This window comes from Myodes glareolus, chromosome 7, assembly GCF_982192425.1.
Source record: "Myodes glareolus chromosome 7, mMyoGla1.1, whole genome shotgun sequence".
In the NCBI taxonomy this organism is placed as follows: Eukaryota; Metazoa; Chordata; class Mammalia; order Rodentia; family Cricetidae; genus Myodes; species Myodes glareolus.
The window spans coordinates 71,973,499-71,997,567 of record NC_142032.1 but is presented as its reverse complement, the minus strand read 5'-3'; the positions used below and the strand labels follow the sequence as shown (position 1 = coordinate 71,997,567).

At 48.6% G+C, this 24,069-nt stretch overlaps 1 protein-coding gene across 4 annotated transcripts in view; it reads right to left on the bottom strand.

Moving 5' to 3' along the window:
• Positions 1-24,069, bottom strand: part of Chst15 (carbohydrate sulfotransferase 15) — an 85,053-nt gene that overhangs the window by 6,709 nt on the left and 54,275 nt on the right. For all 4 annotated transcript variants that reach the window (XM_087908347.1, XM_087908344.1, XM_087908346.1 and 1 more), the window contains exons 5-6: positions 22,168-22,324; positions 7,015-7,171 (exon numbers count right to left, since the gene is read on the bottom strand). In XM_087908347.1, the coding sequence (XP_087764473.1) occupies positions 7,015-7,171; positions 22,168-22,324 (314 nt within the window). The remainder of the gene's footprint in view (positions 1-7,014; positions 7,172-22,167; positions 22,325-24,069) is intronic.

Genomic DNA, 24,069 nt, shown 5'->3' with positions numbered 1-24,069 from the left:
TTCTTTCCTAATTTCTGAGAAATCGCCATACTGATATCCTAAGGGCCTGTACCAGCTTGCACTCCCACCAGCAATGCAGGAGTGTTCCCTTTACCCCACAACCTCTCCAGCATAAGTTGTCATCAGTGATTTTGATCTTGGTCATTCTTACTGGTATAAGATGGAATCTCAGAGTTGTTTTGATTTGCATTTCTCTGATGACTAAGGATGTTGAGCATTTTCTTAAGTGTCTTTTAGACATTTTAGATTCCTCTGTTGAGAGTTCTCTGTTTAGGTCTGTACTCCATTTTTTTTTATTGGGTTATGTGTTCTTTTGATGATCGATTTCTTGAGTTCTTTGTATATTTTGGAGATCAGACCTCTGTCTCATATGGGATTGGTGAAGATCTTTTCCCATTCTGTAGGCTGTCATTTTGTCTTGTTGACCAAGTCCTTTGTTTTATAGAAGCTTCTCAATTTCAGAAGGTCCCATTTATTAATTGTTTCTCTCAGTGCCTGTGCTGCTGGGGTTATATTTAGGAAGCAGTCTCCTGTGCCAGTGTGTTCAAGTGTACTTCCCACTTTCTCTTCTATAAGGTTCAGTGTGGTTGGATTTATGTTGAGGTCTTTGATCCATGTGGACTTGGGTTTTGTGCATGGTGATAGATATGGGTCTATTTGCATTCTTCTACATGTTGATATCTAGTTATGTCAGTACCATTTGTTGAATATGCTTTCTTTTTTCCATTTTATATTTTTTGCTTCTTTGTCAAAAATCAGGTGTTTGTAGATGTGTGGATTAATATCTGGGTCTTTGATTTGGTTCCATTGGTCCTCCTGTCTGTTCTTATGCTAATACCAGGCTGTGTTCAGTACTGTAGCTCTGTGGTAGAGTTTAAAGTCAGGAATTGTGATGCCTTCAGAAGTGCCTTTACTGCACAGGATTGTTTTGGCTATCCTGGATTTTTTGTTTTTCCATATGAAGTTGAATGCTGTTCTTTTGAGGTCTGTGAAGAATTTTGCTGGAATTTTGATGGGCATTGCGTTGAATCTGTAGATTGCTTTGGTAAGATTGCCATTTTTACTATGTTAATTCTGCCTACCTAAGAGCATCTTTCCATTTTCTGGTGTCCTCTTCAATTTCTTTCTTCAAAGGTTTAAAGTTCTTCTCATACAGGTCTTCCACTTGTTTGGTTAGAGTTACTCCAAGATATTTTATGCTATATGTAGTTATTATGACGAGTGATGTTTCTTTGATTTATTTTTCAGCCCATTTATCATCTGTGCACAAAAGGGCTACTGACTTTTTTGCGTTAATCTTGTATCCTGCTACATTACTGAAAGCGCTTACATGTTGTAGAAGCTCCTTGATAGAATTTTTGGGATTGCTTATGTAAACTATCATATTATCAGCAAATAGTGAGAGTTTGACTTCTTCTTTTCTGATTTGTATCCCTTGATCTCCCTTTGTTGTCTTATTGCTCTAGATAGGACCTCAAGTACTATATTGAATAGGTATAGACAGAGAGTGGACAACCTTGTCTTGTTCCTGATTTCAGTGGGATCACTTAGAGTTTCTCTCCATTTAGTTTGATGTTGGCTGTTGATTTGCTGTATATTGCCTTTATTATGTTTAAGTATGTTTCTGTATCCCTGCTCAGAGGGTCAGTATTGATGGAATCCCAATAAGAACTCTGGACATTACAACTTGGGGTGACAAGATTCCTCATGGTGGTCATGTGGTCCTGCATCTATCACTGCTCGGAGGTGCTGGGCACACCTCTGACTGAAGGGAGGCATGAACTGAAGGCTCTGCCATTCACTTTCCCTTGCGGATGTGACTCCAAATCCTTCCATGCCATAAGTTATAGTGACGATCATAGGAGCCTTTGGTGTGCCCTGTGAACTCTTCTGCAATACCAAACTTGAAGATGGTTGGTGACTTTCCTCCAGAACACCCAGATGGGCTGGCGTCAGAGGTGGGAGCATCTCACCCCTTCAACCTCCCTACTCAGACCCTTTTGTCAACTCCTATTAACACTCACTAGACACCCACAAGGCTCCTGGCTGGGTCTCTCATCGCTATACTTCGTCCTTGCACCTGTCATGGGCATGTGCTTTGTAAAGCAGTGAGCTGGCCCTCACTGGCCTGGCTCAGGGCCCTAGGGCTCTCCATTTGGAAAGCCCTGAATTGCCTCCAACTTCCAATCCATTCTTCTTCTGTGGCTCCTCCCAGTCCTAGGCTCCTCCATGGGGGCATTCTCTCACTTATTATTTATTTGTTTATTGAGGCAAGCACTCTTCATCATTCTCCCTGACCAACTTGACTTTGAGATTCCTGGGGGCAGGGCCATCAAGTCACCTCATATAAAGCTTTGTGTAGCAGTCAACGTCAGCTCCTGGCGGAACCGCTGAACACGGTATTAACACAGCAAGGGAACATTTGACAGAGTGCGTGCAGATGCTAACCATTTTCATCTCTCACGTTTTTTTTTTCCAGTTCATCATTTTTCTAACGATGGAGGAAGCCAGGGAGGAAGGAAAACAATTAGAGGAAAGACCTAAGTTGTCTCTGAAATCCATTAGCTGTCGCTACGCCTCGCTCTAGTACCACTGCCTTACACACCGGCTCATAAAGACTTCAAACTGGGCTGAAGGCGAAGGGCACGTGCCAGTCCCAGAAACAAGCACTCACGGGGCCTCCAACATGGAATAAGAACGAGAACACCGTGTGAGGTCAGGACTCCAGGGGCTTTCCTCATCTCTTCCCGACCAGTTTGCAGACAGCCTGGCCTCTCAAGGTTCATCTCTTCCAGAAAAACTAACTACTTTTGTAACTTGACAGCTTTCCAGAAGGAAAAGGGGGTGACTGGTCAACAACAGGACACTGATGCTTAGAGCAGCTGTATCCTGCCCCTGCATCTGCCCTGGTGGCAGAAGAACCTCAGAGACCATCTTGGTGAGAGTCTACCACTGTCCTCGGGACACAGCCCTGCAGGGTCCTGAGTGCACAGGGCCTTCCTCACAGGGAGGGCTGGTCCAGGCAGTGAGGACGAGGGATGCCATAAATGTGCTGGCTCCCAAGGGGAGAGCCTCCCACCAGCTGGTTCCAGAACCCACCTCCCCCTCAGCCAGGGAGAGCTCTGGGCCCCTCAGGGACATTATCTATGCAGCAAACACGGTTGCAAACGGGAACCATGAAGATACCCCTAAGACAGCACCGCGCAAAGTCCTGTTTAACTCCTATCTGTCCAGCTTAGGATGGGGATCAAGACAGAATGAGAATCAAAATAGAACCAACGCAGAGAAGATATTTAGGGCAAGGGCCCAGTATATTTAAAATTAGAGAACGCCGGAGTTGAAGGAAGCCTTTGAGCTATGGATGCCTGGTGACTCAATGACAAAGAGTCAGAGACAGGAGGGCAGTGGTGTCTGCCTGGACTTAGTAGCTAACTCCTGACAAAGTCCATGAGGTCCAGTCCCTCACGGACATGACGCCTGTTCCACCACAGAGCAAAGGCCCTCATGGGGCCTGAGGGAGTACATTATGGGGGACCCAAGGAACACCTCAGGGAGGCATAGGAAGCAACACAGGACATCCTAAAAAGTACCTTGAAGAGTCTAAAGACTACTAGGGACCAACTCATGGGAATCCCAGAAAGCACCAGAGGCGATCCACTTTTGAGTCAAACCAAGTCATAGGCCCAACTCTGGCCCAAACAGGTGCCACTGCTGCCCTCCCTATTCTTCCAGTTTCAGGTGGGACCCCCACCCAGCCTCCCTTCTCCCCACTCAGGCTCACTCATTCATTCATTCATTCAGCAAATGCTGTGCGTTCACACAGTGTATCAAGCAGCACACCAGGCAGTGGTGATGTGACGCTACTTCACAGGCAAGGCCCTGACTCCTCAGAGACAGCTCTGAACCGATCAAGGAACAGACACCTGTCATCACCAATTGTGACAAGTGTTATGGAGGGGAGGTCAGATTAAAGAAAGCTATTAAAGATGAGACGTTCTCAGACAGGCAGGGGAAGCATGTCGAGGAAGAGGGGGAAGAGCCACAGAGAAGGCTCCGGAGCCCAGCATAACGGAGCACACGCATTTCCACAGCAGGCCAGTTAGGCAGATGGGTCTCTCCACCTGCAGCCGCACCCCCAGCCTAGAGGGGTGTTCACACCTGCACCCTCCAGCAGGATCTGCTACATGACATCTAGGGGGAGCAGAGGCCCTGCCCAAAGGCCATCTGAGGACCTAAGTGGGGAGACGGTGGCCATGACACGGTGATGGAAAAAGAGGGGCTGTGGGGAAGGGAGGAGGCCCTTGGGAAGTGAGGTGCCATATGAAGGCCTTAACAGAGTACCCAGGGCTAGCTGTGGTGGGCACGCCTGCAATGCCAGCACCCAGGAGACCAGACCACATTCCCCATGCTATAGATGGGCTGCACGGGCAGCTCCAAAGGACCTTTCCCCCATCTCAGTGAAAAACCATCTCCTGAAGTAGTCTCTTTTCCATCCCTAACTGCCCACTCCTCTTCTGGTGCAGAGCCCCTCCTGGACTTCAGCCACCCTGTCTACTGCCACGCCCCTGGAGCTCTCTCCCTGAGACAAGAGGCACCACGCTATGGTGTTGTCAACCTCGGCAAGCCACAAGTGAAATTCAGAGTGCACGCCTCCTGCTGGCTCAGAACCACTTTTAAGAGCGAGGAAAGGAAGACCAGTTTCAAAGCCTATCGGAACTGGCAGCCTGTTGTTAGCTGTAGGTGGGAGACACCTTCCATGAGTCTCAGTGTCCCCATCTGTAAAATGGGAGTGACTTCAGAGGTCAGGGAGAAAGCAGAGTTTAGGATAGTATTCAGTGAAGTTAGATACTTCCTGTCTCTCACCAATGGATTTGGCAAACATTCAGTAAGGATGCTTCTAGTCCACCCAGAGGTGGAGAGTATCACACGGCTACCCATGAACTTCCCACCCAGTCATAATGGTGATCCCATGTTCAGTCAGCCTGTAGCCAGGAAGAAGAGAGGAAACACACCAGGCACGGCCCCTCTTCTCTGTGGGAGGAAATGGCTGCGGATATCCTGTCTCTAGGAAGGCTATTTAGAGACAGCCAAAGTACATCCAGCTTGGCTGGTGCAGGCTTTGTCTTTCCGAGGACATAGCTCAGGGTAGAATGAAATGTCACCGCATATAGATCAGCTTCTAGCAGACGCTGACCCTTGTTTGCAGGGCAGGAGAAGCTCGGTTCACAGCTATTAAATCCAACAATGCCTGTGTCAGAACTCCCAAAGACCTGCCTCTCTCTCCCCATGAAGCCCAGCCAACTGAGGCTGGAATGAGCTTATATCCGTCCCTCCCTCTCTGAAGTCTTCCTCAGGAGAGCTCCCAAAGAAAGAGCTGGGTGGTGACTGCTTGGGTGAGAATGTCCTTGCCTCTCTTGGGAGACACACTAGTCAAGCCCCTCACCTCTCATTGTCCATCTGGCCTGTTCCTGCCCCACTCTCTCTTCCCTTCTTTGCAGGCCTGTGTTGAGAGATGCACACCACCATCACAAACAGGAAATTCCAGAAGGTCCGGGAAGGAAGCAACCCTGAGGCAGGAGGCATCCAGGATTATCTGAATCCTCCCAACAGACCACCTGCCTTCTCCCACCCTCCAGAGCCTGCTGCGTGTTAGCGCGAGAGAGCGGACTTCTGGAGACAGGCTGGAGCCCCCAAGATAGTTGGGTTCAAAGCCTAGACTTGGGTCTCAGATTCTCCATCTACTGTGTAGCTGGCTATAAAAGGCAACAAGACAGAGCCTCACTATCTCTGTCTGTAAAAGCAAGCTCCAGCAACAGGAGGGTCTGTGTCGAGGGACAGCCCCAGGCTGGTGGGCAGCCAACACAGGCAGAGTCCATCACTTCCCAGCCAGGTTGGAGCACTTCCACTCTTCGGGGGGCTCCAGTTGTACGGGGCGGGGCAGTACCATACGTTTATGAATGCAGAAACACATGAAACGACTCTCAGTCTTGAGTTCCCATAAAAGTCTGGCCGTTTTAGAATGAAGCAGCTCAACTTCAGAGGGGCCATGACAGTTGTACAGAGTCACACAGCCAGAGTGAACCCACGCCACCGTCTGCCTCCAAAGCTTGCCTAGCTGAAAATGTAGCCACCTCTGCTTATCTTCCTTGCTGAGCGACAATGTCTGCAGGAAGACACCCCAGGGTACGAAAAGATGGTCTGAGAAGCCAGGCAGAGAGACTGAAGTCTTTCCTCTGAGCCTCACTGACCTGGAGTGGGGGGTCTCACCTACAGCCATCTGTGCATACCTGACGTGTGACATGGCTTTACATGGGGACAGGTAACTACCTAAGGCATGAGCCCCGCTGTGGAAGCAAGCACTTAGACCCGGGAGCCTACAGTGGAGATGCAACCTCAGCTAAGTCACTGGATTCACAGCCAGCAAGAGTTTTGTGTTGTTTGCATAAGACGGGAACTTAGGTGTATTACTTAAGAGGAGGCAGTGAACAACAGAGGAGTCGAGAGAACATTCTTCAGTGAAAACCTTGTCAGAGCGTTCAGACTCACAAGCGGGTAATTTGGAAACCGACAGAATGGCCCATGCCGCAGTGATGCTCGAGACAACCTGAGGACTAGAGTCTTCCTGCCTCTAATTACAGAGTGCGCTTTGGAGCCTTACTAAATGGCAGGCCTCTTAAGTGCACCTTGAATCCCTAGTAAAGGGAGGGGATGCATGATGCCAAGTGTCTGGGTGACAGGCAAGGAAGGACACAGACAACAGGCTGCTCCAACGCTCTCGAAGCTCTCCAGGCAGGAGGATCCGCTCTCGCGGCTCTCCAGGCAGGAGGATCCGCTCCCACATTGGCCACCGCTCCGAGGCAGCTCGGTATCATCTGCACATTCAGATGCTCTGTCCCCCATCTCTGAGCTAAAACCCTGTTCACACAATGAACCCCCCTCCCCGGTGCGCATGCGCTCACAGAATAGCATCCGAGTGGCCCCGCTCTGTACGGGCTTGGCTTGGCGAATACGCACGGGCATGGCGTTGTTCAGGGTGTTGTTGTAGACACAGGCGCGCAGCGAATAATCCAGCATGCAATTTTCAAACAGCTGCAGAGCCTCCGTCACCTTCTCGTGAAAGTCATCTGCAGATTTATTTGAACTTGCAAAGTAGAGATAGTCTGAGTACAGCCTGTGAATAAAATAAACGATACTCTTACCACCCGGGAACGTGAAGTCACACCACGTGGGCGACAATGAAAATCATCTCGCCATTACTTTAGCTAGCTCGATTTATTAAAATACAAGTTCTCTTCCCTTTCTTTCAGATGAGGCCCCTCTCTCCCGTCTCTTCTTGCTCCCACCCATAACACACCACCTACCCTTCCCACTCAGACACGTCTACCCCAGGCCCAAACACCAGCCAATGGTGGCTTTTGTTATTAGCTTGTGGTTGTTTGTTTGTTCTCTTTCTTTTGTTAATTTTATTTTGTTAATTATTGGGGCGAGGGAGGTCAGGCAAATGCCACGGTGCATGCTGTGTGGCGATTTAAAGGGCACCTCTGTGCAGCCAGTTCTTGCCTTGCACCTTTGTACGGGTTCCAGACATGAAACTCGGGCCCGCCAGGTTTGTCACTAGGCCACCTCGCCTACATCTGCTTTTTAAAGAAAACACATTTATTTATTGGGAGTAGGGGTGGCGTGGATGCCACAGCATGTGTGTAGAAGTCAGAGGCCAGCATGCAGTTCCCGGGCCTGTCCTTCCACCATGTGAGTCCAGGGACTGACCTCAGGCTCTCGGCCTTGGCAGAAGGTGCCTCTCCTCCCTGAGTTGCTCACTACCCCACCTTGCTGTTCAAAATTTCTTCTACTTCCCTCAGACAGCAGTTATTTCCACAACCAAGCTTCAAAAACCATTCAAAAGCAAAGAGAAGCCACGAACATGTTCCGCATTGTCTCATTCCCTTCTCTTGAAGGGACCTAAGCCAGGGTACATGCCATCCAGGCAGGATTACAATCTCCTGTGAAATTCCCGAGTTTTCCCATACATAATCTGAATATCTAAAGATACATTTAAAAAAAACCGGAATGGTAGCTCAATACCTGTCATCAAAAAGCTTGAGGCAGGTGAATGTCTGAATTTGAGGCCCATGGGGGATAGATATAAAGTCATTAGGCCAATTTTGGCTACTGTGTAAAAACCCTGTCTAAAACAGACTAAAAGCACCCACAAATAAGCATGGAAACACCTGCAGACCGGTATGTTGTGCAGACACCACACATGGGCATTTGCATGTAACCACATTTTCCACGGGAGTTGCCAGTCTCCCTTAACCTCACTTTTCAGCGATCCATTTTTCTGTGTGCAGTGTCCCATTTGAGCAAGAACTCTGCTGTTAAAAGAATGGCACGTGCCTTTAATCCCAGCACTCGGGAGGTGAAGGCAGGCAGATCTCTGAGTCTACCCTGGTCTGCAAAGCAAGTTCCAGGACAGCCTGGGCTACACAGAGAAACTCAGTTTCAAAAAACCAAACAGAAGAGAAAGAAAGAGGGGGTGGGAGGGAGAGAGGGAAGAAGGGAGAGAGAGAAAGACAGACAGACAGAGAGAGAAAGAGAGAGAGAGAGAGAGAGAGAGAGAAAGAGAGAGAGAGAAAGTTAGTTAGTTAATTTATTAAGGTATGTGCTAAGGCACAGGCCTATAATCCTGGCACTCAGGAGGCTGAGGAAGAAAGATCTTGAGGTCAAGGACAACATGTTGGACAATATAAGGAATGACATATGGAGTTCAAGTCCAGTTGTAATGAAAAATCTAGACCCCTGGAAGAGGGAGGAGCGGAGAGGGAAGAGGAGGGAAAGGAAAGAGACAGGAGGGGAGGAACAGAAAATTCATGGGAGGCCACTAGAACACTAAACTAAAGAAACCTGTTGATGTTTGGGTTGTAGACCTGGCTAAGCTGACTAGGCTGTAACCCACCCCCACTCCTCAACCGTGACCACCCTCTGACTGGGCAGGGATCCTACTAGCCCAGCTGTTGAGTTCCTGGCCTGCTGAGGGAGGAATCCTGGCGCAGCGGTTTAGCCAGACTCCCCCACCCTTGAGTTCCCCTTTAGTGATTTGCACTCCCAGCCCATTTCTTGCATCTAAAAATCCCACTTCTGCGGTCTTCCAAGCTGAGCTCAACCGCTCCCCTCCATAGCAGAGCCCCATCGCAGCAGTTACACCTTCAGCAACAGCCGGAAATGAAGTCGGCTTGAATGTTTCAGCAGATGCTGGGATAATTTCTTCCCTTTGAGAACTCCTGGGACGTGTTTCCTAACTATTTCACCTCCGTTGCTGCTTGCAAAGAAAGTAAGAATTCCCCGCTGTCGGCTTTGTTTTTCCAGATGTTTCCCTCTCTGCTCCTCCTGCAAACACCTGCCTGTGCTCCCAGGGCTCGGTAAGACATCCTTCGTGAACACGCAAATCCTAACTGCACCCCCTACCAAGGGCGATGCTGGCTGGGCTGGTGCCAAGATCCTGGGGCTCTATGGCATGCTGCCCTTTCTTCCCAGCGCTGTACTCTCAAGCCTTCTGCATCCCCAGTCTGTTAGCTCTCTTTCCAGCGCGTCTCCTTATCTTTATGTGTCTAAGGGATGGGATATCTGCACTGAACATCACCCCTGTGCTCCCACCTCCACTGAGCTACATGCATCCTGCAGAGGTCACGGCTTGCTTCCAGGCCTTCTGCTGGGCACTCTCTCCACTCCTACCTCTGACAACACTGTAACACTCCATGTGTTGACCCCAACCTGGCGCAATGTCTTTGAGGTCTCTCCCTTGGTATTCTTTCTCAGCCAGGCCCACAGAGGATGTTTTGGGGTGTTTGGGGTTGCTCTGAGGTTGCCTAAAAGTGGCAGCACACAGGTGGGACTGGAGTGTTTTGTTTATTTCAGCTTGGCCAGCCGAACATTTCAAAAGAACTTGCCTAGAGCCAACAACATGTAGTATGTAAGAGATCCTTGTGAACACAGATAAGGAAGTTTGCCTCTTCAAAAAAAGATGTTTACCCGTCTTCTACCCAGAAGGTTGGGAAACGATATAGTTTACAACCTGGTGATTCTTTGCTGTCTATAAGACCAGGCTTCACCCAAATCCCACAGAATATTGTATTTGTTTATTCCAGACCTTTTCCCGCCAAATCTTGAACTTTGCTTCTCAGTTCATAAACTGCATCCTTGTGAGAGGTGTCACTCGTATTTTACAACAACCTAAGTGACTTCTATGTTATCTTAGGGCCAGGCCAATCCTGACTCCCACAGGCAGTAAGTTTACCTCCGTCATTCTCCCTAGAGCCCTAGCTTGAACATTGTTTCTAAGTCAATGGAACACATCTTTATGGAAGACGCCACATACACATTGCAAGGTTTCAATATAAACGTATCTTAAGTTTTGTTGTACAAAGGGTAGTAAGTTGACTGTCATCAGGAAACTTCTCCAAAATGGTGCTGTGCTTAATTATGGCTAAAACCTACTGTCTTGTGTCAGACTCAGGAAGTTTGAAATTGGTGATGGCTAAGAAAAGCTAAACTGAGTCGAGTTTCATTCTTGCCTTGAACTCAGATTGTTCCATTGCTGCCCATAGAGACTGCAAGGACCCCCAGAGGACCCACATAGTAGGAGGAGAGTCCCAACTCTTGAGAGTTATCCTATGACCTTCACAAGCATGCCTTGGTATATGTGTGCATGCATGCATGCATGCGCGCGCGCATACACACACACACACAGCCACATTATAAATTTAAAAAAAAAAAAACAGTACTACTTTCAAACTGACTTTCCTCGTGACGTCCCTTGCTTTCACAAGGCATGAGCAGAATGATCCCCAAGATTCATATGTTGTGGTATTTTTAATGTAGCTGCCCCATAAGCTCATAGCAAGTGGCACTATTAGGAAGGTGTGGCTTCGCTGAAGGAGGTATGATCTTGTTGGAGGAAGTATGTCACTATGAGGGTGGACTTTGAGGTCTCATATATGCCCAAGTCATGTCCAATGCCACAGTCAACTCCCTGTTCCTTGCAAGATGTAGAACTCTCAGCTACTTCTCTTCAGTACCATGTCTGCCTGCGTGCAGCCATGTTCCCCACTATGATGATGATAATGGACTGAACTTCTCAGTATATGTTTTCCTTTCTAAGAATTGCCTTGGTCATGGTGTCTCTTCTCAGCAATAGAAATCTTAACCAAGACATCCATTTACCCAAGTTAACCCGTGTGGTGCGGCTGGGATCAGCTGTTCCATGACACCTTCCTTCTTCACCATCAGAACAACCACTGCGGAGTGTTTGGTCACAGCCAGGAATCAAATTCGCACGGACCTCAGTACACAGGTCAGAACCCTTCCTGAGACACGTGTATCCTAGCATCTCTGTCAATAAACAGTCTGACTCAACCCAAGAAACCGCCAGAGAAAAATGGCAACCACCTCAACTCTTGCCCAACCCTGTATGTGATACACCCAAACCTGACCCTTTCCTAGGATACCCACAGAACTAGCCACATAAACTCCCTCAGAAGAATCCAGTCATTGGCCCAAGGCTCCTTCCTGACATTTCCCCCTGTGGCAATAGCAATTATTAGAGGCATTTGATTCATAAATAAAATGAATAATTAAAGGCTGACTCAATTCTTGGTACCAAGTAAAAATGCCTGCCGATTCCATGAAGTTTTTCAGTGATGGGGAAGTAATCCGTGAGGGAACACCAGATGTGTTCAGTGTTCCATCCAGGAACTTGCACCCCACCCAGGTAAAGCTATGGATTTGCATCTTCAGGGTACCCAGAGGCAAACTCATGTATACCAACTACCTTTCAACCTTTCAAATTAGTGGAGGTCATGTTTGTGGCAAGGTGAGAGAATTCTGGAATTCTGGGTCAAAGACACACTCCAGTAACCAATCACAGAATACTAACATCTCTAAAAGCCACCAAAAGCTGCAAGCCAGGGCTAGGCAGAGGACAGATTCAGACACCATGGAGGGTACTAACCCTGCATGACATCCTGATCTCTGACTTCCAGCCTCCACACTAAAAAATAGAAAAATGTCTGTTGATCAAAGTCACTGAGTATGGGATGGTTTATTGGAACAGCCCTAGAAAAATGGTGGAGTCCTTAACCCAAGAAAGCTAGAGGGTTTATTTATTCAATGCCTCTCTCCACCAGAGACCAGGAACGTTGGCCCCAAATGTACAGAAAGAACTGGCGATGAGACCATAATTTCCTGAAGAAAACAAGAAGGTGGGTCAGGGCAAGGCAGGAATTGAGTCCTCTGAGGAAGGAGGACAAAGCACCAACAAGGCTAATGACCTTGGATGACCGACAAGCCACCTGGATGATTAAAGCCCCTCAGAAAACGCTGTCAATGACAGCAAACAGATCGAGACTATGTATCTAGAGAACCTAAAAGGGCCAGAGCAGGTAGGGGTGTGTAGCGACATCAAACGGAAAGACATGGAGCCAAACACTCACAGCTCGGGCTTTAACCTCAATAGCACTGTGATGACGTGAGGAGAAGGAGCAACACAGTGTGAGCTGCATGAATCATCACCGGACTGGAGGGACACCAATGCCACCTGAGGGTGTATTGACAAAGATAGCAACGAAAGTCTGAGGAGGGTACAGGAAAGTGGCAGACGATTCCAGATCTAAAGGGACACCCATCCTTGGTGCTGGGTGCCAGATGGTGACGGGGAAGGGGAGGCATCGGCAGGGAAACAAAGATTCAGTAGGAACGACTGCTCTTCTGAACCCCTAAAGGACAGACCAGTGGGTGGAAAGTCTGGCTTCATAAAAGGGAAATTTTCTCCGGTGAGGGCAGTGGCTCTAGCAGGGGTGGAGGACCTGCGGTAGCATGAGGGGCGGGGGAAGGAGGGAAGGGGGTTCAAAAGCCCCTGGCGCCCAGTGTCAGCGCTGCCCAGCCCCCTCTTGTGATCTACCTCATCTTCTCGGGCCCAAACCACTCTGAACAGATGGGTGTTACATTTGGCCAAGACTGTTTCCAACGGCAATTCCAAATATAAGCCCGAGAACATTCCAGGCCTTCTGTGCTGGGGTTATTTTAGAAGCCTGCTGGTGTAGCTTTGTAACTGTGGGCCTGCGTGAGGGCCAGACATGCCTTGTCAGTGTACCCCCACTTCTGTGGAGCACAGAGGAGGGTCCTGAAACCCCAGGAGAGGCGCTAGAAGGGTGTGTTCGTGGGTAAAAGAGGGCTCCTCTTAAAATTATCACATATTCCCACAGAGACTGACAATGCCTCGTCATAAAATACTTGCGTGGGTATCAATGCCACGGCTGCTCAATTAAGGGGTTCTGCTCTGAGTTAGCACAAACCAGAGGTCGGTATACTGATAACAGTTAAAATGGGATCTGGGGCTAGGGTGTGGCTCAGTGACTGAGCACTTGGCTGGCTTCCATGTATGAGACTCTCTGTTCTCCCTGTCTTCACAGTTAAGGAGGGCACTGAGGGGGGAAGGAAATAAAGTAACTGCTGGTCCCTCAGCTGTGCAAAGGCCAAGTCAAGTTAGCCTCTGTAATCCCCCCATTTCCAGCCTGTGGCTGTTGATGAGAGACTTGCAGAGGCTCCATGATAGGTACAGTGTGCATGGTCTTATTCTGTACCCCACAACCACCCCATGAGATCCAGACCCCATCACAGAGGAGACTGGAGTTAAGACAGATTCAGGGGCTCACTCCAGGTCACACAGCCCAGAAACAAATCAAGGTCTGCCTGGCCCCAAAGCCCATAGGCCCCACAGTCCCTCCCACCTTCAGGTAGGAGACAAGACAGTGGCTCCCCAAGGTGGATGCCAGCCATTTGAGTCAATGGTTTGAGGAGATTATCTGATGTCTCTATCACTTTGGGTGCACGGTGATTTGGAAGCAAGAGTCAATTTTGTTCTGGAGCTGTTTAATAAGTGACAAGAGACTGGTAAATATATATATATATATATATATATACACATATATATATGTATATATATATATATTGGGTGACAGAGCAGCAAACAAACACGGGATGACACACAAAAACGGCACTGCCATCGTCACAGAAAGCCGATGTGTTACGGTGCATCACCACGCTCATCTACAAAAATGATAACGGCAATAAATGGGCGTGCTGGGGCCCATTGCACACTGCACACACCGTGGTCACTTATCACTCGGACAAGCTAATGGGGCTCGCATCGCTCAGTAGCTGTCAGCACTGTTTGTTGCCAAGACCTTCAGTAGGTCCCTTCATCACCCTCCCCTCCACACGGGGACTCCGCAAATCCAAGCTCCAGGTCACTAGCTTGGTGAAACCTCTCTCGACAGCGGGTTTCTCCTTTCGTAGCACTTTTTCTTTCTCGTAGCCCTTCCATAGTCATATATATATATATATAAGCTCACCCCATAGAATTCAGTCAATGACAGTGTGGCTATGTACAAGGCTGTCCAACCATCACTATGATCTAGTACCAGAGCATGCTCCTTACCCAGCATGCGACAACCGATTTTAACAGACAGGGCAATGTCAGAAGTCACATGATCCAGCTCAGAGGCATGCACTGAGTCATAGCCTTCTAGGTCAAAAGTATAACCGTTGGTGGCTTCACCTGGGAATGTCCCTCCCAGGGACTGCTCCATGCTCCAGACTTTTCAGAGATACATTCTGAGAAAGGTACCAGGCCAACTAGTAGTGTAGTGGCCATTAGCTGTGCTGACCCCTCTTGAGCTGGCCCTCCCCAAAACACTGTTCCCTCCCTGACCTCCACGAACCACCCCCTCCACATGACAACGTTTCATGTCAGTGGCCGCATTTCCTCGTCCAAGAGCCCCTGAAAGGCGGGCACACTTTTACCTTGCAAATAACTTTACACTCCCATCTCCCGGTGTTGTAGCCACGCAAGGGCCGTAATAAATGGAGCACCGAGACGGTCGCCAGAGCAGCTGGCCTCGTTAGTCTCCATTTGCCAGCATCCACATTCTAATCACGGATCAATAGCTTCCCAGACTCTGATATGACACATCAATAATCATTAGAGATACTTTTCCTACATGAGGAAAAAAAAAGTGACCATTTCGTGTAGTTTTAAAGAAGGTCTCTGTCTTCCTGAATCCTAGATCACAAAGACTTTATCATGAGCTACGATGAGGCAGGACTGGCTGGCCCAAGTTACTTGGGTCACTTTAAGCCAGACAGGTGACACCGGAGGAGGCACACGTTACCTAAGTAAGGACACAAGAGTCCTTGTCGACTGGGACACTGAACAGGGCTCTCCGCTCCTCGTGGCGCCCAAGGTTCCTTGAGCACAGGTGGGTTCTGTGTCTGCCTCCACCTCTTCCAGTGCGGCCATCACACCAGTGCTCACCGAATGGGGACGAATCCTCTGGTGGCATCCCTGAGACACGGGTCTTACACAATACCTCTCTCAACTCACGTGTGATCCTGGTGACAGAAAGAGATCCTACGCAGAGGAGAAAATCAGGAGGCTCCAAGCCAGCCTAGGTCATGGCGAAGGGGTGGCTGCCACACACTAGGGCTGGCTAATGGGTGACATACACTGACCTCTCCTACATCAGAGCTCCAGTATCCTTAGGTGTGACAAGTTTGGGCAGTCCTCCAGGCTACCCAGAGCCCACTCCCAGACCCCAACCCATTAGGACATCCCTCTATTCTCAGAAAGTAGACAAACAACATGTTTCTTGCCCCAGGGTGTCTCCTCCACTGTCTCCACTGAATTATCCTTTGTAAACAGCCTCTCTCTGAATATACAGGATGGTTAATGGGCTGGCAAACGTACCCTCAAGACAGACATTTTGCAAGCTGAAAGACTCAAGTCCCTTACCTGGTGGCCACCCCAGATAGTCTTCACACAGCACCCTAACAAAAACACCTACTGTTCTGTGTTGTGACTGCTACAAGTGACTCCCCGTTGCTCAGCAGTCTAAAGCCAATGCTCCCAGGCCTGGAGAGGCCCAGCTGGGAGGAGGGTTTTAGCAGCAAGTGATCTCTACCTCAGACAAAGATCTGCAACCACTAGGATGCTTCCCTGGACCAGCTCCCTTCCACTGGAGCTAGCTCCTTCCCTGGTTCAGACTTTGCTCCCTTAGATGCTGAGGTAAGTGAGAAGGCCAGTCTGGGCTCAGTCCCCCACCTCATCTTTACTGTCCACACAACTTTGCAAAATCTCTCCTCCTTTTTCAGAACTTTTTCGGGGATAGCAGGACTACCCGTTGGGCTGAAAGACCCACTTCACCCAGGGGGATCCCCCAAAGAATTCACATCCAGTAACTAATGGATGGGAAATACCCGAATCGGGAACCATGCTAAAGGATGATTACAGTGCCAACCAACCGTTGTGTAAGCTAATGCCTCTGTGGGATGCATCAGAGATCCCCCCCTTCCTCTGCGGGTCTTATCTTCACATCCCTCTCAGGGTGGTTTGCAGAATCCCGCTGCATACAAAAGCAGCCTTCAGTGTCCACACTAGCATTGATCCACCACAGCAGAGGAATCCTTGGTTCCGTTGAGACCCAGATGTGATGGCCACTTACTCATCGTGGAGAAGAAATAGAAAATGAGAAATCCATCACCACACCTGCGCGTGTGCCACAACCACCCTCTCGCTTGCTGACGAAGCTCAGGGAGGCAATGTCTGAGCAGGGCACAACACAGAACTCGGGTGAGCAGGTGCACTGATTTCTCCCAAGTCTGTGCTCACACCTCCACTAGTCATGGGCTTCAGGAAGCATCATCTGTACACGGCACCTTCAGTGCATAGAGGGTACTCGATAGTATTTGATGAATGAATGTTAAGCATGCACGCTTAATTAAATAACAGCCCCCTTCCCGCATCTCACTGATGAGGAGCTAAGGCACAGATAGCTTAAGTTTCTTGCCCCAGGGAGCAAATCCTTCAGGTGGCAGAGCTAAGATTCTGAAGCGAGCTGTTTGGGGACCCAGGGATGGTCTTTCTGGGGCACCATCCACTTACACATCTGCACACACACTCAGTGGTAGAAGCTGCTCCCCATCTACATACTGCCACACATTTTGCAGACTATGGGGACGCAACCAAGCCTACGTCTCCATCCAAATGCTTAGCCTCACTCTTCTTGTGCTCCCCAGGAGTGTGGGCAACAACTTCATCTAACACCTCCTTCCTTCCTAGTTTATGTAGATTAATTACTTAACCAGTCCAGGGGGTTGCTATAAAGTCAGTTTGTATAAGCAGATGAAGAACCCAGTTCCCCAAGTTTCAAGGCCCAAGGGATTAGGGTCAAGACAGAAGTCTACTTAGCCGAGTGGAGCTCTTCTTCCCTGTAAGCCCATCTCAATGAACTGTGGGAACACCCATTCCTCCATGGTCATTTCTGGACATCGTGCTTTGACTAGATGGAATTAAAAGCAAAACTGGAGACACAATAAAAGCCTTAACAAATGGTGCAGGGCCCCTCTCCTCTTGTCCCTTGAACAGAAGAGGAATGTGACAGGGCCAAGGGAGCCAGCACCTTCCTCCCAAGCCATTCCTCATATAGGATGGGAGAGCTGGAGTGATCCTGAGTTAGGAAACAAACTCTATTGGTCATCTCAGAAACAATTAAAAAAAAAAAAAGGACTGAACCATTTCAGAGAAGGATTAAACGAAGAAAAATTCTGCTTGTCTGTTGGTGGCTTGTTTTTAATTAAGTGGACAATTTAGCCCAAGAATTCATTAGTTCTCAATTATTGCAGTCTCTTACAGAGGGAGACTCAGAACACGAATTCGTGGCTGGCCTCTTTGCCATTCAAACCACCCCACAGACTTCTTTGCATTATTCCTCTATCTTCCCCCAGGGTGGGGGCTGGACTTAATGCTTCTGTCTTTCTCTGGGAACGTAAAAGTCATTCGGGTGAGCCTCCTCCAGTCCCAGCACGTTCAACCCCTCGGCCTTTAATCTATGAACAGAAATAAAGGCGGTGACTCAGAAACTCCAAAGGACCCTCCTCCCCTCCAGTGAATTCATAGAATTTAATGAACAATCTGGACCAATCCAGCTTGCAGGGAGCAGCCCAAAGCATCTCCCACGTGCAGAAGTCCAGGCCAAAGAATAGCTAAAGTGAGCCAAAGGCCCAGGGGCCAGTTCAGCTAATGAGGACTTGGGCTCTAGTGTTTGTTTCTTCAAGAGTAACCTAAACATACAATATTTATCATTCTTTCTGGTTGAGTCAGGGAAGAAGTTGAGCTGGCCACTTCAGATAAGCCATCAGCTACGGGTTTCGAAAAGGCGAAATTCCCACTGCTGCGTATTTTTTGGTCGTGTTTCAGAAGCAGCAAACAGCTGCGGTTCTCGCTAACTCCGCGCATGACAGCCTCCTGCAGGCGCTAGAGCTGGCATGCAGCTGAAGTCTCTCTTCTCTAGGCTACAGGGCAGGCTCCAAGTTCCCAAGCACGGGTGAGAGACAAACACCCAGAAGAGTGGCCGGGCCAGGGGAATCTGTCTGTGACACACGAAACATGGCAACAGTATTGGGATGGCAGGCCAGCCAGCTGCATCACAAGGCATCTGCTAGCCAACGTCTCCCTTGCTGCTTTGATGACACTATCAGCCATGTTGAAAAGCCTAGTGGCCAGGGATTGAAAGCCACCTCCGGTCAAGTCAGAAAAGAACAGAGGTCTGTGATCCAGCAGCCCTGCAGAAACCCAGCTCGGCCACAACCACGTGAGTGTGAGAGCAACTCAGTCTCCCTCCCAAGCCATCGGGTGGGACCCCAACACTAATAGACACCTTAATTCCGAAGCAGAAAACCCAGGGACAAGGCATTGAGACCCCTGACTTCCAACAACTCTGAACTAGTACGTGGGCAGAAGCTATGACATTTTGAAGTAGTTTGTCACGCTGCTAGCTACCTAATGCTGCAGGCCACCTACCTTACACATGCCACTGCTAGGCACCCCTTCCCCGATCCCAGTACTATCACGCTGGTTACAACACGGTCGATACCTACAGTCCTGGACCACTACCACAGCTTGCCATTCAACAACTAGACACCAAATACAGCACTTAGCATGCAGTAAGGGTTCAATAGCTGCTTCCCTTGATGGAATATTTGTGTTAAGCTGAGGGCAAGGGAGGCTGAAAGCTTTTGCCTTTGGTTTCTGGCAGAGGTTATTTGCACCTTAAAAACAAGCAAGAAGGAAACCCAGTGGGCCAGTTGAACCTCCTGCAAAGTGGTGGCCCACAGGCCGGGCCGGGAAGGCAGATAGAGCAGGTTCTGCTTCTGGCTACGAGTCTGAGCTTGGGCTCAGTTTCTGAGTGTTCCTGTCCTCAGAAGTGGGTGCACAATTCTAGGAAAGGACACTCTGGGGCAAGATGCTTCCACTCTCCATCAAGAAGACATGTTGTAGTGGCATTTCAATTGGAATTTAATAAATAAAGACTGCCTGAAGATCTGAGAGTTACACAGTCCCACTGGTCAGCCTTAAAGACCAGGTAATGGTAACACACACCTTTAAACCCAGTAGCCACACTATTTGCCAAAGAAATGGGACTGTTCATGCCTTTAATCATGGTGGTGCACACCTTTAATCCTAGTCCTAGAGAGGATTATTAAAATGGGAGGAAACAGCTCTCAATACATAGGCTCATTCTGAGATTCTGGGAGGCAGGATCTCCATTTCAGACTGAGGTCGAGGTAAGAGCCAGGGGCTGGCTGTTTTGCTTTTTGTACCTTCAGGTTGAACTCCAATTTCTGATCCTGAGTTTTTATTAATGGTGCTTCAATTGGTGCCCAACTTTTTGCAGCACAAAATTATTAAAAAAAAAAAAAGCAATTTACCTGAGGCTTTTTAGGCACCAGCTCAGGTCAGGGCTGGGAATGGAATTCCAGCTCTAGGAATTGGAACCCAAACTTAGATACCTGAATTTGGGAGAAAAACTAATGCTCCCAGCTCCCATCCACCCCAGCTTAGCTTCCATGTAAAGATGGAAAACACACAGAGCATTGGATACTGTATATTAGTATGTTGTCTTTGAATTGTTTGGCTGCTGAGGAAGGAACAACAGCTGCTCAAAGACATTTGATTATTAATGTTGCTGGATTAATGCATATATTTTGAAAATACCTTGATTTCAAAATTTAAGTCAAAAGATATGTTACTTTGGAAAAGAGGTTTTGCTTTTATTTACACAGGAAATGAGAGGCTGTGGATTCATTCTGAGTTAAGAAAATAAGGTTTGATCAAGGAAGACCCCTGAAAAATCTGTAGTGGGAACAGAGGGCCCAGATATTCCAATGTGTCAGAGCAACCTTTGTCACAGTTTCCTCTGAGTTCAACAACCAGAACAACTTCAAGACTGCTAGCTGAGATGATCCAGCCTCACCAAATACTCCAGTAAGTCAACTGAGACACTGGCACTGGGTGGTATTCCAAGCATAGGAAACCTCAAAGCCCGCCCCCACAGTGACACACTTCCTCCAACAGGACCATGAGTAGTTTAAATACAAATTGCCCACGTAATCTCATAGGGAGTGGCACGATTAGAAGCTGGGAACCACATGAAATGGCTACCCCATTTTGTAGACCTAGAAACCTACTGCATCCCAGGCTGCTCCAGAGAGAGTGTCCTCTGTCCAATAACCTAAAGAAAGAGCTGGGAACCTTCTAGAGCCTCGTGAGGTTTTTGAAAACCCAGCTCAGCCAGTGGGAGGAGCAAGCATGTGCTCTCAGGCAGTCATGATAGAGGCTAGACAGCATACTGCACACACAGATGCACACACACATGGCACACGTGTGCGTGACAGAAGTTTCAAAGAGTACACAGAAAAACCTAACAGCTATCTACGTGGGAGATCATACATGGCCCGTTTCCTTTATAGTTTCTGATGCATTCCTTTAATGCGTTTACAATCAACAGTTATTGTTATATTGGGGACGAGAAAGCCATAGCATCTGAGGAAGAAATAAGATGAGCATTTTCTAGGACTGCCGTAACAAAGAGCCACCCAGGACAGGAACTTCTTCGGCTGTCATTCAGGAAGCTAGATTTGTGAAATGTAGGTGTTAGCAAGGCTAGCTTCTGCTGAGCTTCCAAGCCTCTCCCCCAGCTTTTAGGAAGTGCAGCAATCCTTGGGATCCCTTGGCTTGTAGCCACATCCTTCAGTCTCTTCACTAAGTAAATTCCCTAATCCATCTGCAAAGGCCCAATTTTCAGATAAAGATACAGGATATAGGATTTCAGAAGATTTTATTTGGGACAGAGATCCTAACTCAACCCATAGAGAAACATAGAAACTAAAAAACAAAGGCTGCAGGCCTTGTCTTCGAATACCAGGTAGCTATCATAGATGAAATGGTTAGATTGATTGTGTGGCTAACAGGAGAATAAATGAGAACAAGATGTGGACAAAAGACAGTTGATCTCCAGACAGGAAGCTGAGCTGTTCTGACCTAGACTAGCCCTCTTGAGTGGCAACCCCTTGTTCGTGAAAAGATGGCATTTGGATGGCACGGCAAACTAAGTGATGTAAAGGTCCTGACGTCTACAGCGTATACAGCATTGCCACCTGGGTACTGTCTGATCAACTGTACCAGTTTGGCTCCATCCAGATCTGGGCAAGCCCTGACCTTATCAGAGGCAGATCAACCTGTCAGTCATTTCCCCCTTCTTCTGTTTCCAGAGAAACTGGAGGCGGAGGATACATGTTCAGCGCTGCAGAGGGAAAGGGCCCAACAATCAAAGCCATTAGGATTCTGGGAGTCAGAGCACAGAGAACCCCAACACACCTGACTCCAAGGGTATCCCCAGCCCTAACAGCACCTGTATCCTCTGTCCCTCGGTCAGACCCACCAGAGCCTAGCACCCACAGACCGCAGTCAAAACTGCTGAGAAAATAGGCCACGATTTGTTTAAATACAGAGAGGATTGCCCTAAGAATAACATTTGTGTAAGAAACAGCAGTAATGTAGCAAGTTAAGTTTGTTTATTATTTTTCTTAAACAGGCAAATCTTCTCTGTGAAGAGATGGAAACACTACTCCAAAAAGCCCTTTCTTTTCACCAAAAATGCAAAGCGTGGCACCCCCCCACCCACACCCCCACCCACACACATACACTCACACACACACTCACACACACACTCACACACACACACACACACACACACACACACACACACACACACTCACCTCTCCACAGGGTCCCTGAGCATGACAATGAGCTTGGCTTCGGGCTGAAAGGCGTGAATGAAGTCCTGGGTCAGGAATGGTGGCTCACCGTCTGTGCTGTTGTCATAGAAGAAGGTCCAGGCATTGTTATCCCACATTGTAGAGGCGCTGGCCTCTCCTGCAAACAGACAAGGAGCAGATGCTAGGCCATGGAGTAGGGGCTCCCACTGTGAGCCAGGTGCCAAGGCTGGCTTCTGTGCCTTCCTCTTAAATAGCCATGACCAGCAAGCTTATCGGCCATTGTTGGCAGATGGGGACTCCGGGGATCTGATGAGAGGGCAACCGGCACCTACCTACCTCTGCCGGTGCCGACGGCACCCCCACCCCCAGCTTCTTCCTTCGGGATGAGCAGAAATACAACCTTTACTAACACTTAGGACTTTAACTTCACAATATTTGGCTTTGCCGGCAGCTCATAGCTCTGTGGCATTTTTAAGGGCCCACTGAGAGTCTATTAGACGGCTTCCTTCAGAATGTGTCACGAAGAGAAAAGAGTCATCTGCCGAAGCCGACCCTCAGTAGGAAGTCGGACACGGTTCACATCTATCTTTCCTTGGATCCATAACAGCTAGGCACAGGGCACAATCTGGGACCAAAGGGGAGGACGGCTTCGCCAGAAGCCCAGGGGGTCTCAGCCTCAGTCCCCCCACTTGCCCGCATGGCCAGCTGTCTACTGCCCACACCTCAGCCCTTGCTCTTTATCCAGTCAGTGCACTGTAGGACGGTTTAACACTATTTAACCAGGGTCCCGACAGGATGGAAACAGTCAACACAGCTTTGGGGAGAGAGGTGAGGCCAAGACACAGGCACCGAAACAACAGAGACTCTTGGATAATTGAACTAATTGTTGTTGTTGTTGTTGTTGTTACTGTGTATGATTGTGTGAATGTGTGTGTGTGTGTGTGTGTGTGGTATGACATCTGTACTCTTAAGTGAACATGTATGTGTACCTGCTTACGAAGACCAGAAGTCAACAAAGAAGGCCTCCCTCTATTGCTCTATCTTTTTGAATCTGGGTCTGTCACTGAACCCTGAGCTTGTCAATTGCCTAGACAGACTGGCCAGTAAGCCCTAGGGATGCTCCTGCCTCCACCTCCCCAGCACTGGGATTGCAGGAACACACAGTCACGTCCAGCTTTCTCCAGGCATGCTAGAATCCAGGTCCTCATGCTTCTGCAACAGGTGCCTTGCCTTGCAATAAACCATGCTCCCAGTCACATTTCTCTTGTCATGTGTTGTGACTGTCTGCAGAAATGTAGAAGGGAAGGGACTCCAGGGATCTCGTGGGAGGACAACGGGCACCCACCCTTCCATAGCCACCACTACCCCCAGACTATTTCTTCAGGATGAACAAGCCAGTCAGCTCTACACTTGATTCCTGGACATGGACCATGTGCCACATCTCAGTGTTACTCGTTCAGAGGCAATTTGAGTGAAAGGCTCTTCCTGATCAGTGATAAGCAAGTAATAAGCAATATAATAAGACAGCAAGCCCTGTGAGCACACTGTGGACATGTGTGAAGCCAGCAGGCCCTGTGAGCACACTGTGGACATGTGTGAAGTCAGCAGGCCCTGTGAGCACACTGTGGACATGTGTGAAGACAGTAGGCCCTGTGAGCACACTGTGGACATGTGTGAAGTCAGTAGTGAACACACTGTGGACATGTGTGAAGACAGTAGTGAATACACTGTGGACAAGTGTGAAGCCAGCAGGCCCAATTCCGCTGCTCGGTCTGTGACATGCAAGGAGAACACTTCTGTCCCAGCCTTCTTTCCTTTCTTAGTTTATTTTCTAACAACATAACTACAAGAGAAAAGACAAGTCAAACCTTTGGCAAGCCTACTCACCAGAAAGAGGAGAAT